This window comes from Aythya fuligula, chromosome 1 (genome assembly GCF_009819795.1).
Source record: "Aythya fuligula isolate bAytFul2 chromosome 1, bAytFul2.pri, whole genome shotgun sequence".
NCBI classification, from domain to species: Eukaryota; Metazoa; Chordata; class Aves; order Anseriformes; family Anatidae; genus Aythya; species Aythya fuligula.
The window spans coordinates 185,225,425-185,242,055 of NC_045559.1; the positions used below are offsets into that span (position 1 = coordinate 185,225,425).

Genomic DNA, 16,631 nt, shown 5'->3' on the forward strand with positions numbered 1-16,631 from the left:
GGGACCCATGAGCAGATGTCTGCTCCTCGGAAGTTCCCTTGGGAAGCCCGTGCCCTGGGAACAGGACCCCCCGCTCAGTGCGTGGGGAGAGGCGAGGGATGAGCACGAGGGCGCTTCATGAGAGGAATTCCACAATTTCACATAGCTCGCTTAAGCGTCCTTCCTGTGGGATTCTTCTCTGCCACGGGATGAAGGAATTTGTTCCCTTTGTTCCCATTGTCGTTCCTTCATGGAAAAACCTCTCATCAGGGTCACTGCGGACTAATGTTAACAGAGGCATGAGAGCTGCCATCCAAGAACAGACAAGGACTCTCTGTAGCTCCGCGTTGTGTCTCTGGTGGTGTCCAACATCTAGTCTTCAGGGGAGATTCAACAAACCTTGCAAGAAAAGTAGTTACCTCATAACATTCTCCAGAGACAATTTTTTTTGGAAGTGTGATCTCTAAAACACACTATGACTTACTAAGAGACCATAGGTCTCATGGTCAAGGTAATAAGTTAGAGTGTGGCAAAATTTAGGTGTTGCCTATGTTTATGGCAAATGGATATACCATGGTGGAATTATATTGCATTATGCTATGTAATATCGATAATTTTCTTCTTTTCTCGTGATGGTAGCGTTTGGAGTGGAAACCTACTTTTCTTTGTTCTATGCAGCACTGTAATTCACTTTTGTCCTAATCTATAAGTACTAATGGTTATAATTTCTCAATGTAAATTGAGCCATATACATGCTTACCAGAAACTTTCTGCATGTGTACCTACCATAAACTTTGTATTTTAGATCCCATTTAAATGTAATATGGGTTTAGCCTCTTAACCCATTCATCAGGACGCAATTTTTGCATGCCAGAAAAACCAAACATGGTCCAATTTGCTTCATTAGTGCTGTCCTCACCTTGCCTGGTTTAAAGTCCAAAAGCCCACCAAGGCCAAATGGAGCAGTGACCTGTTTCACAAAAGCTCTCAGGCTGGTCCTTAGGGCAGCCCGTGGCAAGAGGGATGACTTCTGTAATGAAGAAAGATGGAGGATGGCCTCTGCATTAGTTATTTTCTCTTATTTTGAGCTCTGTAACTCTGCTTTATAGGTTAAAGTAGGGTGGATGGAAAGTCAGTTTCAGCTCTGTCTCATTTTATTTTTTCTTGGAGTGTTATAGGACAGTTCAGCTGTAATGATGGAGCATCGGAAATAATAATTGGCAGCCTTGAGCAAAGTGGAAATCCTGCAGTTTGCTCTAAGTTTTATTTAATTTAGTTCTGAATATATTCCTGTGCGCACAGCTTAATGAACAGTACAGTCCCAAATGGATTTGGTAGGCCTGTGCTGCTGGCTGAGCCAGCAGATTACTGGCAGCCAGGCAGTTCGTCTGCTCAGACTTCTGTATGAATCAATCTTCCCATTCAATCCTATTTTATTGCTGAATTTGTCTTGCCAGGGAATCTGTAACAAATCCGAAGTATCAAGTTGGTAAAGAAGTTGAATCTGGTCAAAAAATTTATCCCCTTAATTCCTATATGTAGGAATTTATAATGATTTCTGTGTGTATTTTTAATATGCTCGCTTTGCCTTTATGCCGAATCAGTACTTTCCTACCGCACTAGTTAATGGAGTAAATTTTCCTCAAAATGAAAGCATTGAACTGATAGTTATATGCTGGGACCTCTCAAGGTGGAATTGGAGCAGAGGGGCAGCAAGCATGGACAAGTGTCCGCACATGACAGACAGACCTGGTGGCCCACCACACCTATTGTGAATAGGGCCATGCAGGATCCTGTGTGCAGCACAGGCTTAGTTGTGCGTGGAGTTGTGAAAACATTCTCCCGGGTGAATTCCAGTGGCCAACCACACAGCATCATTTCTGGTGGAGTGGCAACTGCTTCTCTTCCACAATGACCTGCTGGTTTTCCAGTAATGGTCCCATTGGGGGTTATACTGGAGGCATTAGGTTATTCATTCAGATCCCCACTTCCAATTTCATATGCTCAGTGGGGGAAAATGTTTGTGACCATGGCTGGTTTAACTTCTTTGTTAATGACTTTCTCCTTATGTAGCCAATGAAACAAACACCTTTGTCACGTTTACTTAGGCAAGATACTGGCAAAATATTTGGCAAATGAGTGGCAAATATTGGGGGAATATGCTTGTTTATATTTACAGCTATTGGCAACACTGGCACAGTAGGGTTTGCTGCTCAGATGCTCTGATAAAGTGCTATCAGAATTGTACGCACTCTATTTTTAGGTACCCAGTGTTTTGCTTTGCCTCTATAACATCTAATCCTGTATCAGCATGTTTACACATTTGTGCACAGTAAGTGTATACATGCAGTAAATAAACTCTTATCACTTGCTCTGAGATCCAGAACTGAGCGGGGAAGGACACTGTCTGAAAAACTAGACACACACAACTTTCTGTACCTGTGAAGACATTTCTTGGTCAGTAACGTGTCCTTTTGCCCTGCTGTCTCTTTTAATTCCAGGGTATGGAGTCAGGGTCAGGGCATTTTAGCCTGCACAAGTCTACAGTGATAAACCTTATGCTTTTCAGACTCTGTTACAATGCAGTATCATAAAGTATCCCAGTTCTTTCATCCATTAACCTATACATTTTCTTGCCTGGATGTTACAACCAAGTGGTACTTTAAATTCCTAAATTATAGTTGAGATTCATCACTCTGAAGTATTCAATTCAGAAATCACTGGGTGTGTGTTGTGCAAAACATCAGACTGGATAATCAGAATGTCCCTTCTGGTCCTGAAAGGGATGAATCAACAGATTGATGATTTTTATGAATCAATGCATATTTCGTTAGTAAACAGCTTTTAACAACTTTCTTGATCTTGAAAGCACTGAAAACACATTTCAGTCACAGCGAAGGCATGTGCAAGTGATGGATCTGTTGAGAAGTGAGACAGCTTGAACTATTTCTTCTGCCCGCAGCGTGTTTCTGTTTGCCAGCACACGCTGAGCCTCTCTTTGCAACACAGCAAACAGGAAACAGGGACAAAGCCACCGTATGGCCCATGGACCCGTGTCTCTTAACCCTTCCCAGTCCCCATGGCCTGCAAAGTTCTGTTTGAAGCTTGTGTCACAAGCATACCTCCATGCTCCCTTGCAGATAAGCTGTCCTGGTTTCTTCTCTGCCAGCTGTAGGTGTGGCATTTGGATTTGCTTCAGAGACGTGGTGTGAAATTAGGTGTATGAAGGGCTGTGAGGCTTCCTTCAGAATGGGGCCTCGATGGCACCTGAAAGACATGGGGATGCTGCTGTGAATTTTAGGGTGGCTCATGGTTTGGCACCATAGGTCTTTCTTGGAGGCTGCTTCTCAGTATATGCAGTGGATACCATGCTTCTACCTCTGTGTGCAGGAGCCAGACCCAGGCAATGAAGACGAGGTGGGGGCTATGGCTGCCATGGGGAGGGACAAGTAGCTTCTTCCCAGCTACCAGCAATCACAGAAGTAGAAAGCTTCATTATCCAGGGCAATGTCTTCTCTCTCTCATCCTGTGGAAGGAGCAGGCTGGACTTGCACATTTTGGGGCAAGAAAATATTTTTTTTTTCCAGTCACTACTGAAACTTTGATAGAATTCTTCCTGGAAACTTTCTTGTAATTATTTCTTTCTAAATGCAACTATTGAAGCTGATGGGAATTTCAATGTTGATTAAACTAGGAGGAAGTGTTGGTCAATACTTTTCCTTATGGTCAGATGTAAATTACAACTTTAAATAGCTCCTCAAAGTTCACCACAAGTTCCTTTTTCTCCCTTTCTTTTTTTTTTTTTTTTTATAGAGTGATATGGCATAATGCTGAAAAAAAAAAGAAAAAAAAAAAAGTTGTATTTAACCATAGAATGGACTAAGTATCTTTAGAAGAGATGGTAATACAATATCTCATGAAGAACCCTGAAATAAAGAAAACTACCACTATCTCTAATGTTACAAAATGGAGTGAACCTATTCTCTGCATATGAGGATAGCTGGTGGCCGTATTCTGCCTAAGGTGCTTCAGATCGGTCAGCTCGTTTTCACTGGGGCACAATGAAGGTCAACCCTCTGGGTGACTACCATGCTCCTAACCGTTTTGGCCAGACCCTGCGGTTGCTTATTAGTTGCACACGTGTGGGTGTCACTATTCCCTTCAATGAGATGACTCACAAGGAAGTGCTCAGAAGCAAGAGTAAAGTCCTGGGCTGCATTTGAACTGAATGACCCACATTTTAAGGAGCACAGAGAGGTGAAGACCCTATTAAGAAATCATGTGCATTCCCTTTCTACTTTGAGACTGTCCTATACAAAAGACATTTTTGCTGAATGTGCTTGAAAGGAGGAAATTATATTTGTTGGTAAAAATTACAAAGGATCAGTTATGTTTAACAAGCTTCAACACACGTGCAACCCCAACAATGACCAAAACAATTACTTCTTGATGGATAACTTTATTGCCCACAGATGGCACTTTAAACCCAGAAGGTCAGACTCCTTGTATACACTGAAGTTGCAAAGATAAACTGAACATTCTCCTTAACCTCTCGTGGTGCAGGTGAAAAAAGATTAGTCAACATGTTCAGGATATCTGGAGTGGCTGGAAAATCACTTAGCCTCAAATTATGAAAAAGAATTTAAAGACCACCAAATGTGTTAACCTCAAGGAAGTTTCTAATAACTTCTATTATAGTATCTTTCTTTAAGACATAGAGCTAGATTTTGGGCTTACGTTTCTTAGCCAAGGATGACAGAAATTTAAGGTTTTGAAAGGAAATTCAAAAGTAGAAGCTAGAAAAATCAGAACGGAGGTAATAATTCAGAACATGGGCCTGATTTTGAGTTCAGCAGATCTATCCTTTTAAGAGAAACCAAGGTTTAGTGGAAGGTACATCAAATATGCATGGTTACTTGTTTATCTGCAGAAATGAACTCACACATCATACTGGGAAAATATATGCAGGTTCATTTGTTTTATCTTTTTATTTTATTTTATTTTTAATTACTTGTAATCAGCAGTTTTGGTTAACAAATAATTCAAATTTGTTTACTTAATTCAGCAAAAGCATCGCCTTTTATTGCAAGGCAGAAAATAATTAAAGAAAGTTTGTTCTTTTGTTCCTTTGCAAATTACAGGTTATTCCTTCTGCTTTCTTAAAAAAAAAAAAAAAAATTGTCCTTCACTCATTTTAAATAGAATAACTTCTGCAGTCTAAAATGATTTTGCTCATTAAATAAGCAACCCTATTTTCTGACTTTCACATGTATCTAATAAGCCTTCCAAAACAAATAGAATACGCAAAAAAAAAAATCACGCTTTTCCCTATGGGAGGAGATTCCTCAGTTATCAGGATTAATTAGTTCTCTTGCTGTCACACGAAAAGAAGTTGCACCCCCCAATGTAGGTCAGTGTGAGGGTAGGTTGCTGATGGTCGCCTAGTGACAGGCATAATGATAAGTGAACATGTCCTGTTGAGCCATGACCCTTCGGAAACGACAGTATCAAGTAAAATGCCTGGAGAAGGTTCAGAGAAGGTATAACCCACTTCTAAATATTGACAGTAGGAATTTCCTTGCTATTTTCCTTTCTTTTTCTTTTCCGGTAAACATGTCAAACTCCATCACATTTGTACTCTGCATCGGTTTTGTAGCATTTAAAAATGTAAGGAAGCTAATGACCCATGAATAGATAGGATGTCAAATAAAGCTATTTTACTTCAGACTTCGCATCTTTGCTGGTAAAAATACTGTCTAGCATACTTGCAAAAGCACCAATATTGGCCAGAAATAAGATCTTTTACTTCAGATTTTTGTCAGTGGAAAGCTAAATTAATGAACGTATAACAAATCTGATATGTCATGCCAAAAACACTGATGCGAGGTCTTGAATATTATGATTAAATACCGGAGTTGTGTCTAAAATGTTCTCGAAATCCATGGTGAAATTCCGGCTTATATCAATGGGAGCAAAGTTAGACAAACACTAAGCACTCCTTAAAATCCCACCCATAATATTTACAAATACTGTGGTGTCTTTTAGATACACGTAATACGTGTAAAAGGGCAAAAGCTTCAATATTTATCCAGCATATCTGACTTTCTTTTTTGCCTGTAGGACGGGGGTGAAAAGGTCTTTTTTTTTTTTTTTTTTTTCCTTTTCATTCAATTTTAATAATTCTAAGGCAGGTCTTCTGACATGCACACTACCAGGCTCTCTTGTTCAGTATGCTTAATTTAAGACAGATCTTGAGATTTTCATGTGAACATCTTATATCAACGTAGAGTTACTAAGAGAGAAGTCTGTAACCTTTATAATGTTTTCTTGCCCTTCACCTTTGGCAGACTTTGGACACAACAGCAGCCCACGTTCCCAGGGCTGGTTTTCTGCTCCTTGCATGGGTCAGGCATGGTCATGCTGGTGCCTGGCTGGCTTTCTCCTGGGCAGGGTGCTGCTGGTGGTGCTGAGCAAAACCGAGCACTCAGCTCAGAGTTTAGCTTCTGATGCTAGGATGACAAGAGAAGTATAAAGAAAATGAAGGAATGTGCTAGTTTCATGTTGGGTAGCTTAGTTGGAGGGCACTGACAAATCCTGTCAACCAAAGAGCCCGAAGCTGTCTGAGCTCTTGTAATGTCTTATCTCAAGTTCCCAGTATTTACCTTTAGGGACATTATTACAGAACTGAAATTCAATAGGCTCATAGACCATATGCATCTACAAGAGGCCATCCCATAAAAGCACAATGCGCTGTTTGGGAGACCCAACACTTCAGAGCTGAGATCCTCAAATGGTAGGTGAGAAGAACATATGCTTGGGATATATCACATAACAAATTGTTCTTCAAAGATTTGCTGTGTCCTTTTTTCTCCCCTGTTAGCAGCGGGAAGAATATATAATTTCTAGTTAAAAGTATGATTGTCTAGACAAATCACAGAGGAAGTCTGTCTATTTGTACAGTATCACCATTCAGTTTCTGGCAATATTTGTGGTGAAGTTCAAAGAATCGCTTTGTTCTGAGAACTTGTTTTGCTCTTCCTTGAGGCCTGTTCAAGTGAGCTATAACTTAGTTTATGCCTATGTTTAAGTGTACGCTTTAAATCTTCTATTGTACAAGCATGGATGTTAGTACATAGAGGAGCAGCATGACAGCCACAGACACAGTAGGAAATACTTACTGACAAATGGAGCACAGCTGATGCTTCCAAAAAAGTTAAGTAAGAGCAGATGAGGGCCGTGCTTCCTTACCTTTTGTACCAAGTCTTCATAGTTTTAGCATCTTTCTACAAAAATGTAGACTTGGCTTCTAGGCCTTTCTTGGACTGAACAAGCTCACATCTCAGAACAAAGTTTTGACATTCAGCAGTAGATGTATCTTCAGATACGTCCTTAAATGCATATACTGCTGGGTGAAAGCTGCTGAATTTGGAGTAACTAATTGACTTGGGAAAGTTTATACACTCAAAATTTAGTTGCTCACCTCAGCCAGAGGTGGTGTCTCAAAGTTTCTTCTACGGTCAATGAAAGAGAGAGGACTTTCCAGAGGTGATTCATAGCAGCCACACAGGATTAGTGATTTCTACTGTGTTTGGTACATACAGCTGTTCATATTCAGCTGTGGTAGGGATCTCTTAGAAGTGCTTAAAATAGCTAAGCTCAAACTGTGCTTGACTGCGTTCTAGGGGAAAATCTGCAGTACCCTTGTTTACACGATGCTGCTTCTCTCATATGTTGACTATGAAATATTTTCTCTTGGAGTAAAGTGATCTGGGGCACTCCCTGATCTTCTCTCACAATACTCAAATCTTCACAAATTGCATTTGGGGTGCAGTTTTAGACTTAAGCTGGTTTTCGATGTTTCAAAATATTTGCTTGTTATGTTCCTCGCTTCTGGAACACTTTGCTGTTGGTGTGAGGGCAGTGGGATCAAGGACTGTTTCTGTTCTAAGGCATGCCTTTCTGTCTGCTTGACCCAAAACCTTTTCTGGCAGTAGCCTGTAATGGTGCAAAGATAAAACGTTATGCCTTTCTAGCACTTGCTGGCTTAATGCATGGAAAGGTCCTGTGGTCCTCCAGTCTTCTGACCGTGATGCTTTTTCGTAGACATCCTAAAAAATGCATTCACATCATTGTGAGAAACCTGCCCTGATGTTTTAAATGTTCTAAGTCACCCCGCATTATACTGACTCCTGGGTGCCCAGGGTGTCATCCATCACACCAGAATGATCTGGCCATAACTGGGGCCTTGTTGGCCTCAATAAGCAATGGGTCTGGTCTGGAGGGTGCCTTGAACTTTTACTTAAAATTTACTGCAGAGCTGTCCAATTGCCTTTTGACACCACTTTACCGTAGGGAAGCCTGAAGCTAGTAAGGGACTGTAGCTAACAGTGCTTCAGTCAGGAAGGGAAAGTCATGAATCCTCTGACTTCTTCCAAAGCAGTTCCAGTTTTTCAGTGAGTTTTCTGAGTGAGAGTTCTGTATCTCAGAGGTCAATATGTGGCTCTTGCTGTGATTGTGTCTGACTTTTGCCCTTCCAATTCAATCAGCTGCCATGGTGGTGCTTCCTAAGGAAATGCAGCAGCGGTGCTGCAGACACACTTCCCTGCCTAGGCGTGCAGCCACAAGGTTCTGAGCTTCACGGTACACTCAGCGAACAACTTGAGAGTAATGTTGTTGACCAAAACCTGCATAGCTGTCATTTCTTCTTTCTTTCCTGAGTAATTCTCATTAGAAAGGATGTGAGTCCTGAGTCAGGACAGCAGGATTTTGCCTAGAGGAAAGGTGTATGTGTGGTGGTGGTGGGGGCGGGGGAACGCCTTTGCTTTGCTTTCTTCTTCCATTAGAACATCATAAATGTGTGCGGATTGGGAGCTGGATGATTCGTCATTGTTAACGACTTTCTTCTTTGTTTTTCTAGGATCTAGTTCAGGATCAAAATTAAAAGTTCCTGAGCTGAGCATAAATGGCACACAGCATGTTGTTCAAGCAGGCCAGACTTTAAATCTCACATGCAGGTAACCAGCTGAGCTGGCTTCTGATAATTTGGCTGGGAATTCATACACCTGATACTTTATTTTTTCTTTCTCTCTCTTTTTTTTTTTTTTTTTGTAACTGAAATTAGAAAAAAATGAAACCTTATGTTGTGGGGAAAGGTGGGGAGTGAACTTCAATGGCAATTGTTTAATAGTTCTTTGTTGTTTCTGTTGTTGTTTTTGGAAAACAAGATAAAAGAGAGCCCCAGAAATAGCCTGATATAATAAAAAAGAAAGCTTGGGAACTGGAGCTATATAATTGCAGCCCAACATAATTGTTTCTGCTTCCTTATCTGTATTTGCAGGGGGGAAATGGTTCATTCATGGTCTTTGCCTGAAACTCTAAGTAAGGACAGCAAAAGGCTGAAAGTAATTAAGTATGCCTGTGGAAGGAATGGGAAGCTGTCCTGCAGCAGCCTGACCTTGAGCAGAACTCAAGCAAGTGACACTGGAAACTATAGCTGCAAATACCCAACGAGTGCAGCGAAAAAGAAGAAGGAATCTACAGTCTACGTATTTATTAATGGTAAGATTGTGTTTTTTAACACTTCTTGGTACTTTAATTTCAGTACAGCAAAATGGATAAAAATGAAAATCAGCCGTGGTTAGATACAGGGTTTTGAATGATATTTTCATCCTTGGAAAATGTCGTGATAATTTGCCAATTTATGCATAAAACCTGCTTTCTCAGAGCTTCCAGATGCAAATGCTACTGTTTTTTCTGTTACAAAAAAAAAAAAAAAAAAAAAAAAAAAAAAAAAGACCAACCAGTCCCCTGGAGTAACTCAAACTCCACATGGAAGTAGACTAGAAGTGAGTTTATGAAATAAGTATTATAGAAATCATAACTTAATCCAGTGATGACTGATGAAACCCATTTTTCTGGTGCAATGTCCACTTTAACCTGTCCATGTAAGACTGCACATTTCTAGACAGCTGACGGACACCAAAGTTGTCTTGCTACATCACTGAATTTTCTTGTGCTGTAGAAAATTAATATTTGCATGCAAGTCACATTCATAAAAGTTCTCTGCAGTTCATGTTACACCAATTGTAAAAATCTAGAATAATTGGATTCAAACCAAATACAAAATAGTGTTCAGCAAACAAGTATTGTGCAATATATGGGAAATGCTGGAATTAGGTCAGTTAGGCTATAACAGAAATTACTTTCTGATACTGTTTTCTTCCAAGATATCAATCAGATTCTTCTCAAAACAGCTCAATAGAAACAATAATAAAGGAAGATATTATAAACCCTTTAGGTTTTTCATTCAATCTTGTATTATAGCTTTTCTTGATTTTTACAGCAGAAAGTTAATAGGTTACTGTGAGGTATCAGGATTCACAGATTTTTGAAGCCTGTCTTAGAGAGAATGTGCAACTGGAACTTTTCCAAATGATGTGTCTGGTGCTTCTAACAAGTTCTCATCAGAGTGAATTAGCCTTTGTTTTCATTCTGTGACACAAAGAGTGGGACTGGTGCTATGGAAAAACAGAATGAAGTGGACCTTTCACTGCGGTGACAGAAAATAAGATAGCTCTCCCCATAATTTGTGTTGCCTTACTGAGAATTATTGAACAATTTATGCTGTTCATCCAGCTTTGCTTCATCTGGAATATGCCACAGAGTATTTTCCTCACCCAATTATTTACCTGTAATCCTCTGGATATCCAACTACAGGTGCATCCAAGGAAATGTGAGGAAAGTAGAAGGTCATTAATTTAGCAATCAACATTTACCACTGCCTAGGAAAAAATACAATGTGCTTGGATGACTTTTTTTTTGAGTTTCCCATCCTGGGACATTCTTGAAACTATCATCTTGGACCACATCTTTAGCTGAGATCTACCCACAGTCCTCTCTGTTCGCCACATGAGAAGAGCAAGGATGATAGTGACCTTGACCTCTTTGCTAAACCTACTTTAGGATATATCATATGAGATTCCTTCATGTTCCCTTGGTCTCCTTTCTGTTTGAAGTGTTAATTTTTCTGGATCCCAAATTATTACAAATGGAAGACACAACTCGTCCTCCTAACTATTCACTGCTTCCTGAGCTGTGTGTGGCTTCTTTGCACCTGAAAGATAGCCGTAATAAGATATATGTGAATCGGCTGATCTGACCAATTCACACGTCAGAAGAGAAACAAGTCATTATAGAACAGTTTTTGGTCAACCCCTACCTTCCCCCAAATCAGTTAAAGATAAGGTAAAGTGCCTGACTGCCTTAGTTATGTTGATTTTTTGAGGACAGTTACTAAATGTAATAAGTGTTGGTGTTGAAATAGGCTTAGACTGTGTTTTTCATCCTACCTTACTTGCCAAAAAGGGATAATCCCGTATCAAGCTTAGACATCTTCAGAATCTTAATTTTCACAATTTGACAATCATTTTTATTGAAAGCCAATTTCTTAACACTTAATGTTGATTGTGTCTTACTAAGTACACATACAAATTTGGCAATCTAGTCTTATGTTAGACTATTTATGATGACAAGGGAGGCTGTGATGTAGCTGCTCATGTAATGACAGTTCAAATTGTCACTCTGTCCCAAGATGAAGAAAAGTGTATTGGTCCTTCAAAACTTTACAACTTCAGGAAGAAATGTGGAGTAGATTGGAAAGAAACAAGATTCAGAATACTGAAACTCATCCTTTCTGATCTGTGTAGCACTAACATCAGAAAGAAAATACATAAGCAATCTCTTAATATAGATCAATGTTTCTGTGAACACAGGAAACTTGATTACCAGGTTTGAGCAGGGTGAAAAGGGGATAAGAAAATGCTCTGTCAAGACTAACTTTCTTGAGTTTAGTTTTATCTTAAAGGGATTTGTTGGGTGCTTAGGAAATAAACATTTGTAAAATTTGAGTCCCTCCTAGTTATGTATTGTTTCCTGTGGCAGGACGTTGTGTCAGTCCATTTCCCATATTAGCTCCATGTGGATCACCAAGGTGCCTGTTTCCCATGTCTTAGTATGCTGCAGATGAGAACAAATAGTTGCTATTTACAAACACAGAATCCAAATCAGGAAAGTTGATATTGTTTGTACAGGAAGTCATCACTTATTGTTTCAAAAATGATATTCATTTCCGTAATTAGAGTGATACTGAAAATGAACTGGATAAAATTAATTAAATAAAGAAAGAAATAATAAACCCAGTAAGTCCTTTGGTTTAGAAATAACAGCATGCATTTAGAAGGTGAGCTTCTACAGACAAAAATAAGATGCAAGATGATGAGAAGGGGCCTGCAAATCCCAAGGTCCTATGGATGACTTAAAGCATTTCTGAAGTGTGGAGTTTGGGTGATCAAGAACTTTCAGGCTGGTAACTTTTCTTTCAGGAGCTAGTCCTGACACCACCCTTCTTTCAGCTGGAGAGGTCACTACTGAGTTGCACAGGGGAGTGAGTGTGCAGAGTGTGCTGCAGCAACTCTTGACCACACACAGCTCAGGAATTGAGACATCAAGCGAGGGAAATGAATTCTCTCAAGAGCCTTGGACTTTGCTGTAAGAAAACTGATGTCCTGACTTCCACCATGAGCCATGGGAAAAATCTGAGATGAAGCATATGCCTCTTTGCCAATTTCTCCACTGTCGCAGACCCAGAACTGTTTTGTTACACAATTGCAGCCTGGAAGTTAAATGGACAGATTTGTAATGAATAGTGACTGCATACATTGGAGTAAGACATGGGGAATTTTCTGCTTGGAGAGAGATCATTATGGAATAAAGACATTTAAGAAACACCAGATTATCAGCAGGGTATTTTGAAACCTACACAGACTTCCCCAGGGACAGTCCTAAGGCTTTTCTTTCTGTCTGCCTTTGTTCCGGTAGCTCCAAGACACCCTTTTCCAGTTGCTGGAGCTCATTCATTTTCTTTCTTCAAGAATGTGCAGTCCTCTTCATTCTCTACTCTCATCTCTTTCTTCCTTTGCCTTTGATCACCTGTTCCCATGGTACAATAGAAAAAAGCCAATAAGTTCAATTACATTAATATAACAAGCTTAGATTTTTTGGGAATTTAAACAAACTTTGATTCAAGTTTAAATGTTGCTATTTCCTGTGATGAAGATAGCTTTCAGCTACTATTATACAAAAACAATGTTTTAGTTCTTCTGCAGCAGAGAATTTTTCTCCAAGTGAAGTTGTACTTGATGTAAGGTATTAGCCCATTGCTTAGCTGCAGTTCTTCTGCAGTTCTTCTCTCCTCACACTCCCATGGTGCATATCTTCTGACCACACGCTTTTCGTTACAAAGTGACGCATTTACTGGTACTTCAAATGAGCACCATTTAAAACATTCTGGTTTAAAAACAGACCTCTGTGCTAAGTCAGTTGTCTGTTCTCTTTCTATACTTAACAGAAAGAAAAAGTACCTTTTTTTCTCCAAAACGAAAATGTCTCCAAATGTCATTTCTCCAAAATGACAGTCCAAAATGAAGGGCTTTAGCATCACTGAATGTTTCAAAATGTAAGCTTTTGAAATGCCAAAACATCCGGGGATTCAAGTGCACTTTCAAACTCTGGAGTTGTATCCTGCAAGTGCTAGAAGTATGATGTCTCCTTGGGAGGTCCAGTTGTTGACAGCTAGCTGTATCCAGCCCCAGAACTGACATGGGTTTAATGTCTAGCTTGAATAAACTGACTCCTGAAACATCAAAGGTACTATGTTGCAGAATAGGGAGGGCATTAAAAGAGTTACCTGAAAGGGTCTCTAAGATCTAAGACGCTTCAAAGTCAAAAGAAATCTGATTAAAACAGTAGGAAGACAAAATATGCTGAAAGCTAATGGTAAAGGAGATTTTCTTCTTCTTCAGATGTGATGTACCAATAGATGAACCTGACAAAGCCTAGGAAACTCTTTCTCTTGTGCCTTTTAAATCTCCGTCTTTGCTTTTAGCACAGTTTTAACCTATGAGCAGTGCTTTTTTGGCTTACACTCACAAAGTCATTGGTATGATAGCACTTCTATTATGAAAAGGAAACTAGTTGGAATTAAACTATGTTACAGCTGTATCAAGTATGTGGACACATTTTTATTGTCTAATGAGGTTCCTGTTAAAAAACAGAGCCCTCTAAGAGTTGCTGACGTAAATCACCTATAATTGCTGTACTTTTGAGTAGTGTCATTGTGTGTACATGGACTTCACATCGCACTTCACTGTGTTGAGCAGAGTATGCATGGAAGCTTTGGCAACATCAAAGGCTGCACACTCAGCTCTCTGAGGTCCTGTTTCCTCACCAAGCCTTATAGCTGCCACTGTAATGGAAATACATTTCCAAGATGACCCATCCTTAAGAAGGGATACAGCCAAAAAAAGTGTTTCTAATGACTGTTAGCCTTTCTAGAGATAACTTACTGAACACAGTAATTACTGCACTGTGAACTTCCTGGTTAAAGTATTTTTTCTTAAGAGCTTTAACCACTTTTTAAACGTGTGGTGGACCTACGTCGATGATAGCATAGTATAACTAGCCTCAAAGGAAAACAAACAAACCCTGCCTAGAAATCATTGTACAATTAATGCTAGCAATGCTTTGTCTCTGGATGTGCTCCAGTTAAAAAATATTCTGCTCCTTTTTATTTTTTTTTCCCTGGCTTCTGTATTATTAATTTATAGCTCTTCTTTTCCTTCAAGATTTAGAAATCATTTGTATTCAAAGAGTATTATTATTTCACAGGCTAAGAAGAGGCAAGAGTGGAAAAGCCCTTGTTTTATAAAGGTGTTGTGCTTCCATGCATACAAAATGGGACTTTTTTTTTTTTTTCTTAAGGAACATAGACATCTACATGTGAGCAGGTTGAATATGTGCTTTTCCTAGGGCATGATTCGTCTTACCATCAAAGAGAAGTCTAAAACAGGTCAGATGAATCTCATGCCAGAGACCCACTGCTCTCAAGTGCCTACACTAATAGTTTGGCCACATAACTCAGAGAAGGATGAATGTGTTTTAGATGTGTGAGGTGAGATCCACTCTCAGTATGCAAAGCTCTCCTTTAGTAATTTTTGAATAAGCCTATTAATTTAGCCAGCATAACTGCAATTAGTCAGGGTGAATCCCTGGAAAGGGAAGGGGAATTTGGCAATTGGCCCATTAGGTTTAGCAAAGTTCATGTCTGCACTTTAGTGCATGTGCATGGGGGGAAAAGGCTGTTTTGGCTCTTTTAGCCTGAAAAAAAAAATAAATATATATATATATATATATATTAATTAATGACGAGCTGGGTGTAAGTATAGATATTTTGGAAGAGCTTTATAGGACAAATTTGCAGAGATTTCAAGAAGCTCACACTTCCCTGCAGATATGTTTCTTCCTGCAGATGTGTAAGTACTCTGACTTACATAGCTCAAGTTATTAAAAAAAAAAAAAAAAAAAAAAAAAAAAGGCAAGAACAGTAGCTGAAGCATGAAGAAAAAAAGCACAAGGCTCCCCATCTTTTCTGAATCTGACATTTCAGTGTTGGCTAATTTAGTTGTTTGTGCAAAACCCATAAATAGCCTAGACAGGTTACTGATACCAGACATAATATGGCTTGTGTTAAGTCTCTTATCAAGTTTGTATCTGGCTGCCAACCAGCTTAATAAAAAACTGCTATTTACGTTCTTTAACAATATAGCAAGTGACCTTCGGATTTTCTGATTTCTTGACTGCTCTTTGTGGTTTCATGTTGATTGTAAGTGAGACATATTGTAAGGAACACAGTCAAACCAGAACACAGTCATTAATTCCAGGCACACTTAAAAATATTCTGAAGTGACTTTTAAAGCAACCTTTGGCATATGCAAACATTTTGGCAATCCCTCTTTCACCTCCTTACCCTTGCAAGCAACTCTAAAGCAAAACAAATAAACGAACAAAACCTCAAAAAGGAAGTTCAGCTCACTTAGACCTTGTATTCCCAATCCTAATGACGCTGAATGTGTGACTTGGATGTGGTCTTCAAGACTGGTCAACGCACCATGTTCCTTTTATGGGTAGAGCTTTCTGAACGCAAATGTGTCTGAAGCTGGCTCGGAGACTGCTGGGGTGGGAGGTTAGGTCATCCAAGATGTGCTCCCAGCCAGCTGGTCAAGGAAGGTTGGCATTTACCTCCCCTCAGGAAGGAATTGGGAGGAAATATAGCAGCAGCCACTGCCAGTGGCTATGATGGGCGGGAAAGAAGAAAAAAGAAGCAAGCAGTGTTGTTATTTGAGGGGCAGAAGGATTTCACTTCATTGGCATACCCTGGTGTTGTTCTGGGTTCAGCTTGCACAGATCCTGGTCTCAAAGCACCGAAAATATCTCCTTAAAGCCATTAAGGCAGAAGGAGAATAAAATCAAAGGGAATCAGGAAAAGCCTCCACACTCATTATAAAAACAAAACTGTGCTAGGAAACATGATGCGTATTCCTTTTAATCAAAAGCAGGAAGACATTTGGAGCACTTGGGGCCATCGATTGCCCTCCGGTCCGTGGCGGAAGTCCCCGGTGATGTCAATGGGAGCTCTGCACGCGAATCTTGGGGGCACAGAGTCAGCCCTTGGTGTCCTGATGCCTTGGCATGCCACAGCAGGGAACATAGCAAGGAAGGCTGTCGCTGAGATTTGAAGCCTACCAAGAGAAGCTGGG

At 39.8% G+C, this 16,631-nt stretch overlaps 1 protein-coding gene across 2 annotated transcripts in view; it reads left to right on the forward strand.

Annotated features, from left to right (window-relative positions):
* FLT1 (fms related receptor tyrosine kinase 1) overlaps positions 1-16,631 on the forward strand; it is a 106,948-nt gene that overhangs the window by 5,490 nt on the left and 84,827 nt on the right. For both annotated transcript variants that reach the window (XM_032192426.1, XM_032192434.1), the window contains exons 2-3: positions 8,897-8,993; positions 9,317-9,537. In XM_032192426.1, the coding sequence (XP_032048317.1) occupies positions 8,897-8,993; positions 9,317-9,537 (318 nt within the window). The remainder of the gene's footprint in view (positions 1-8,896; positions 8,994-9,316; positions 9,538-16,631) is intronic.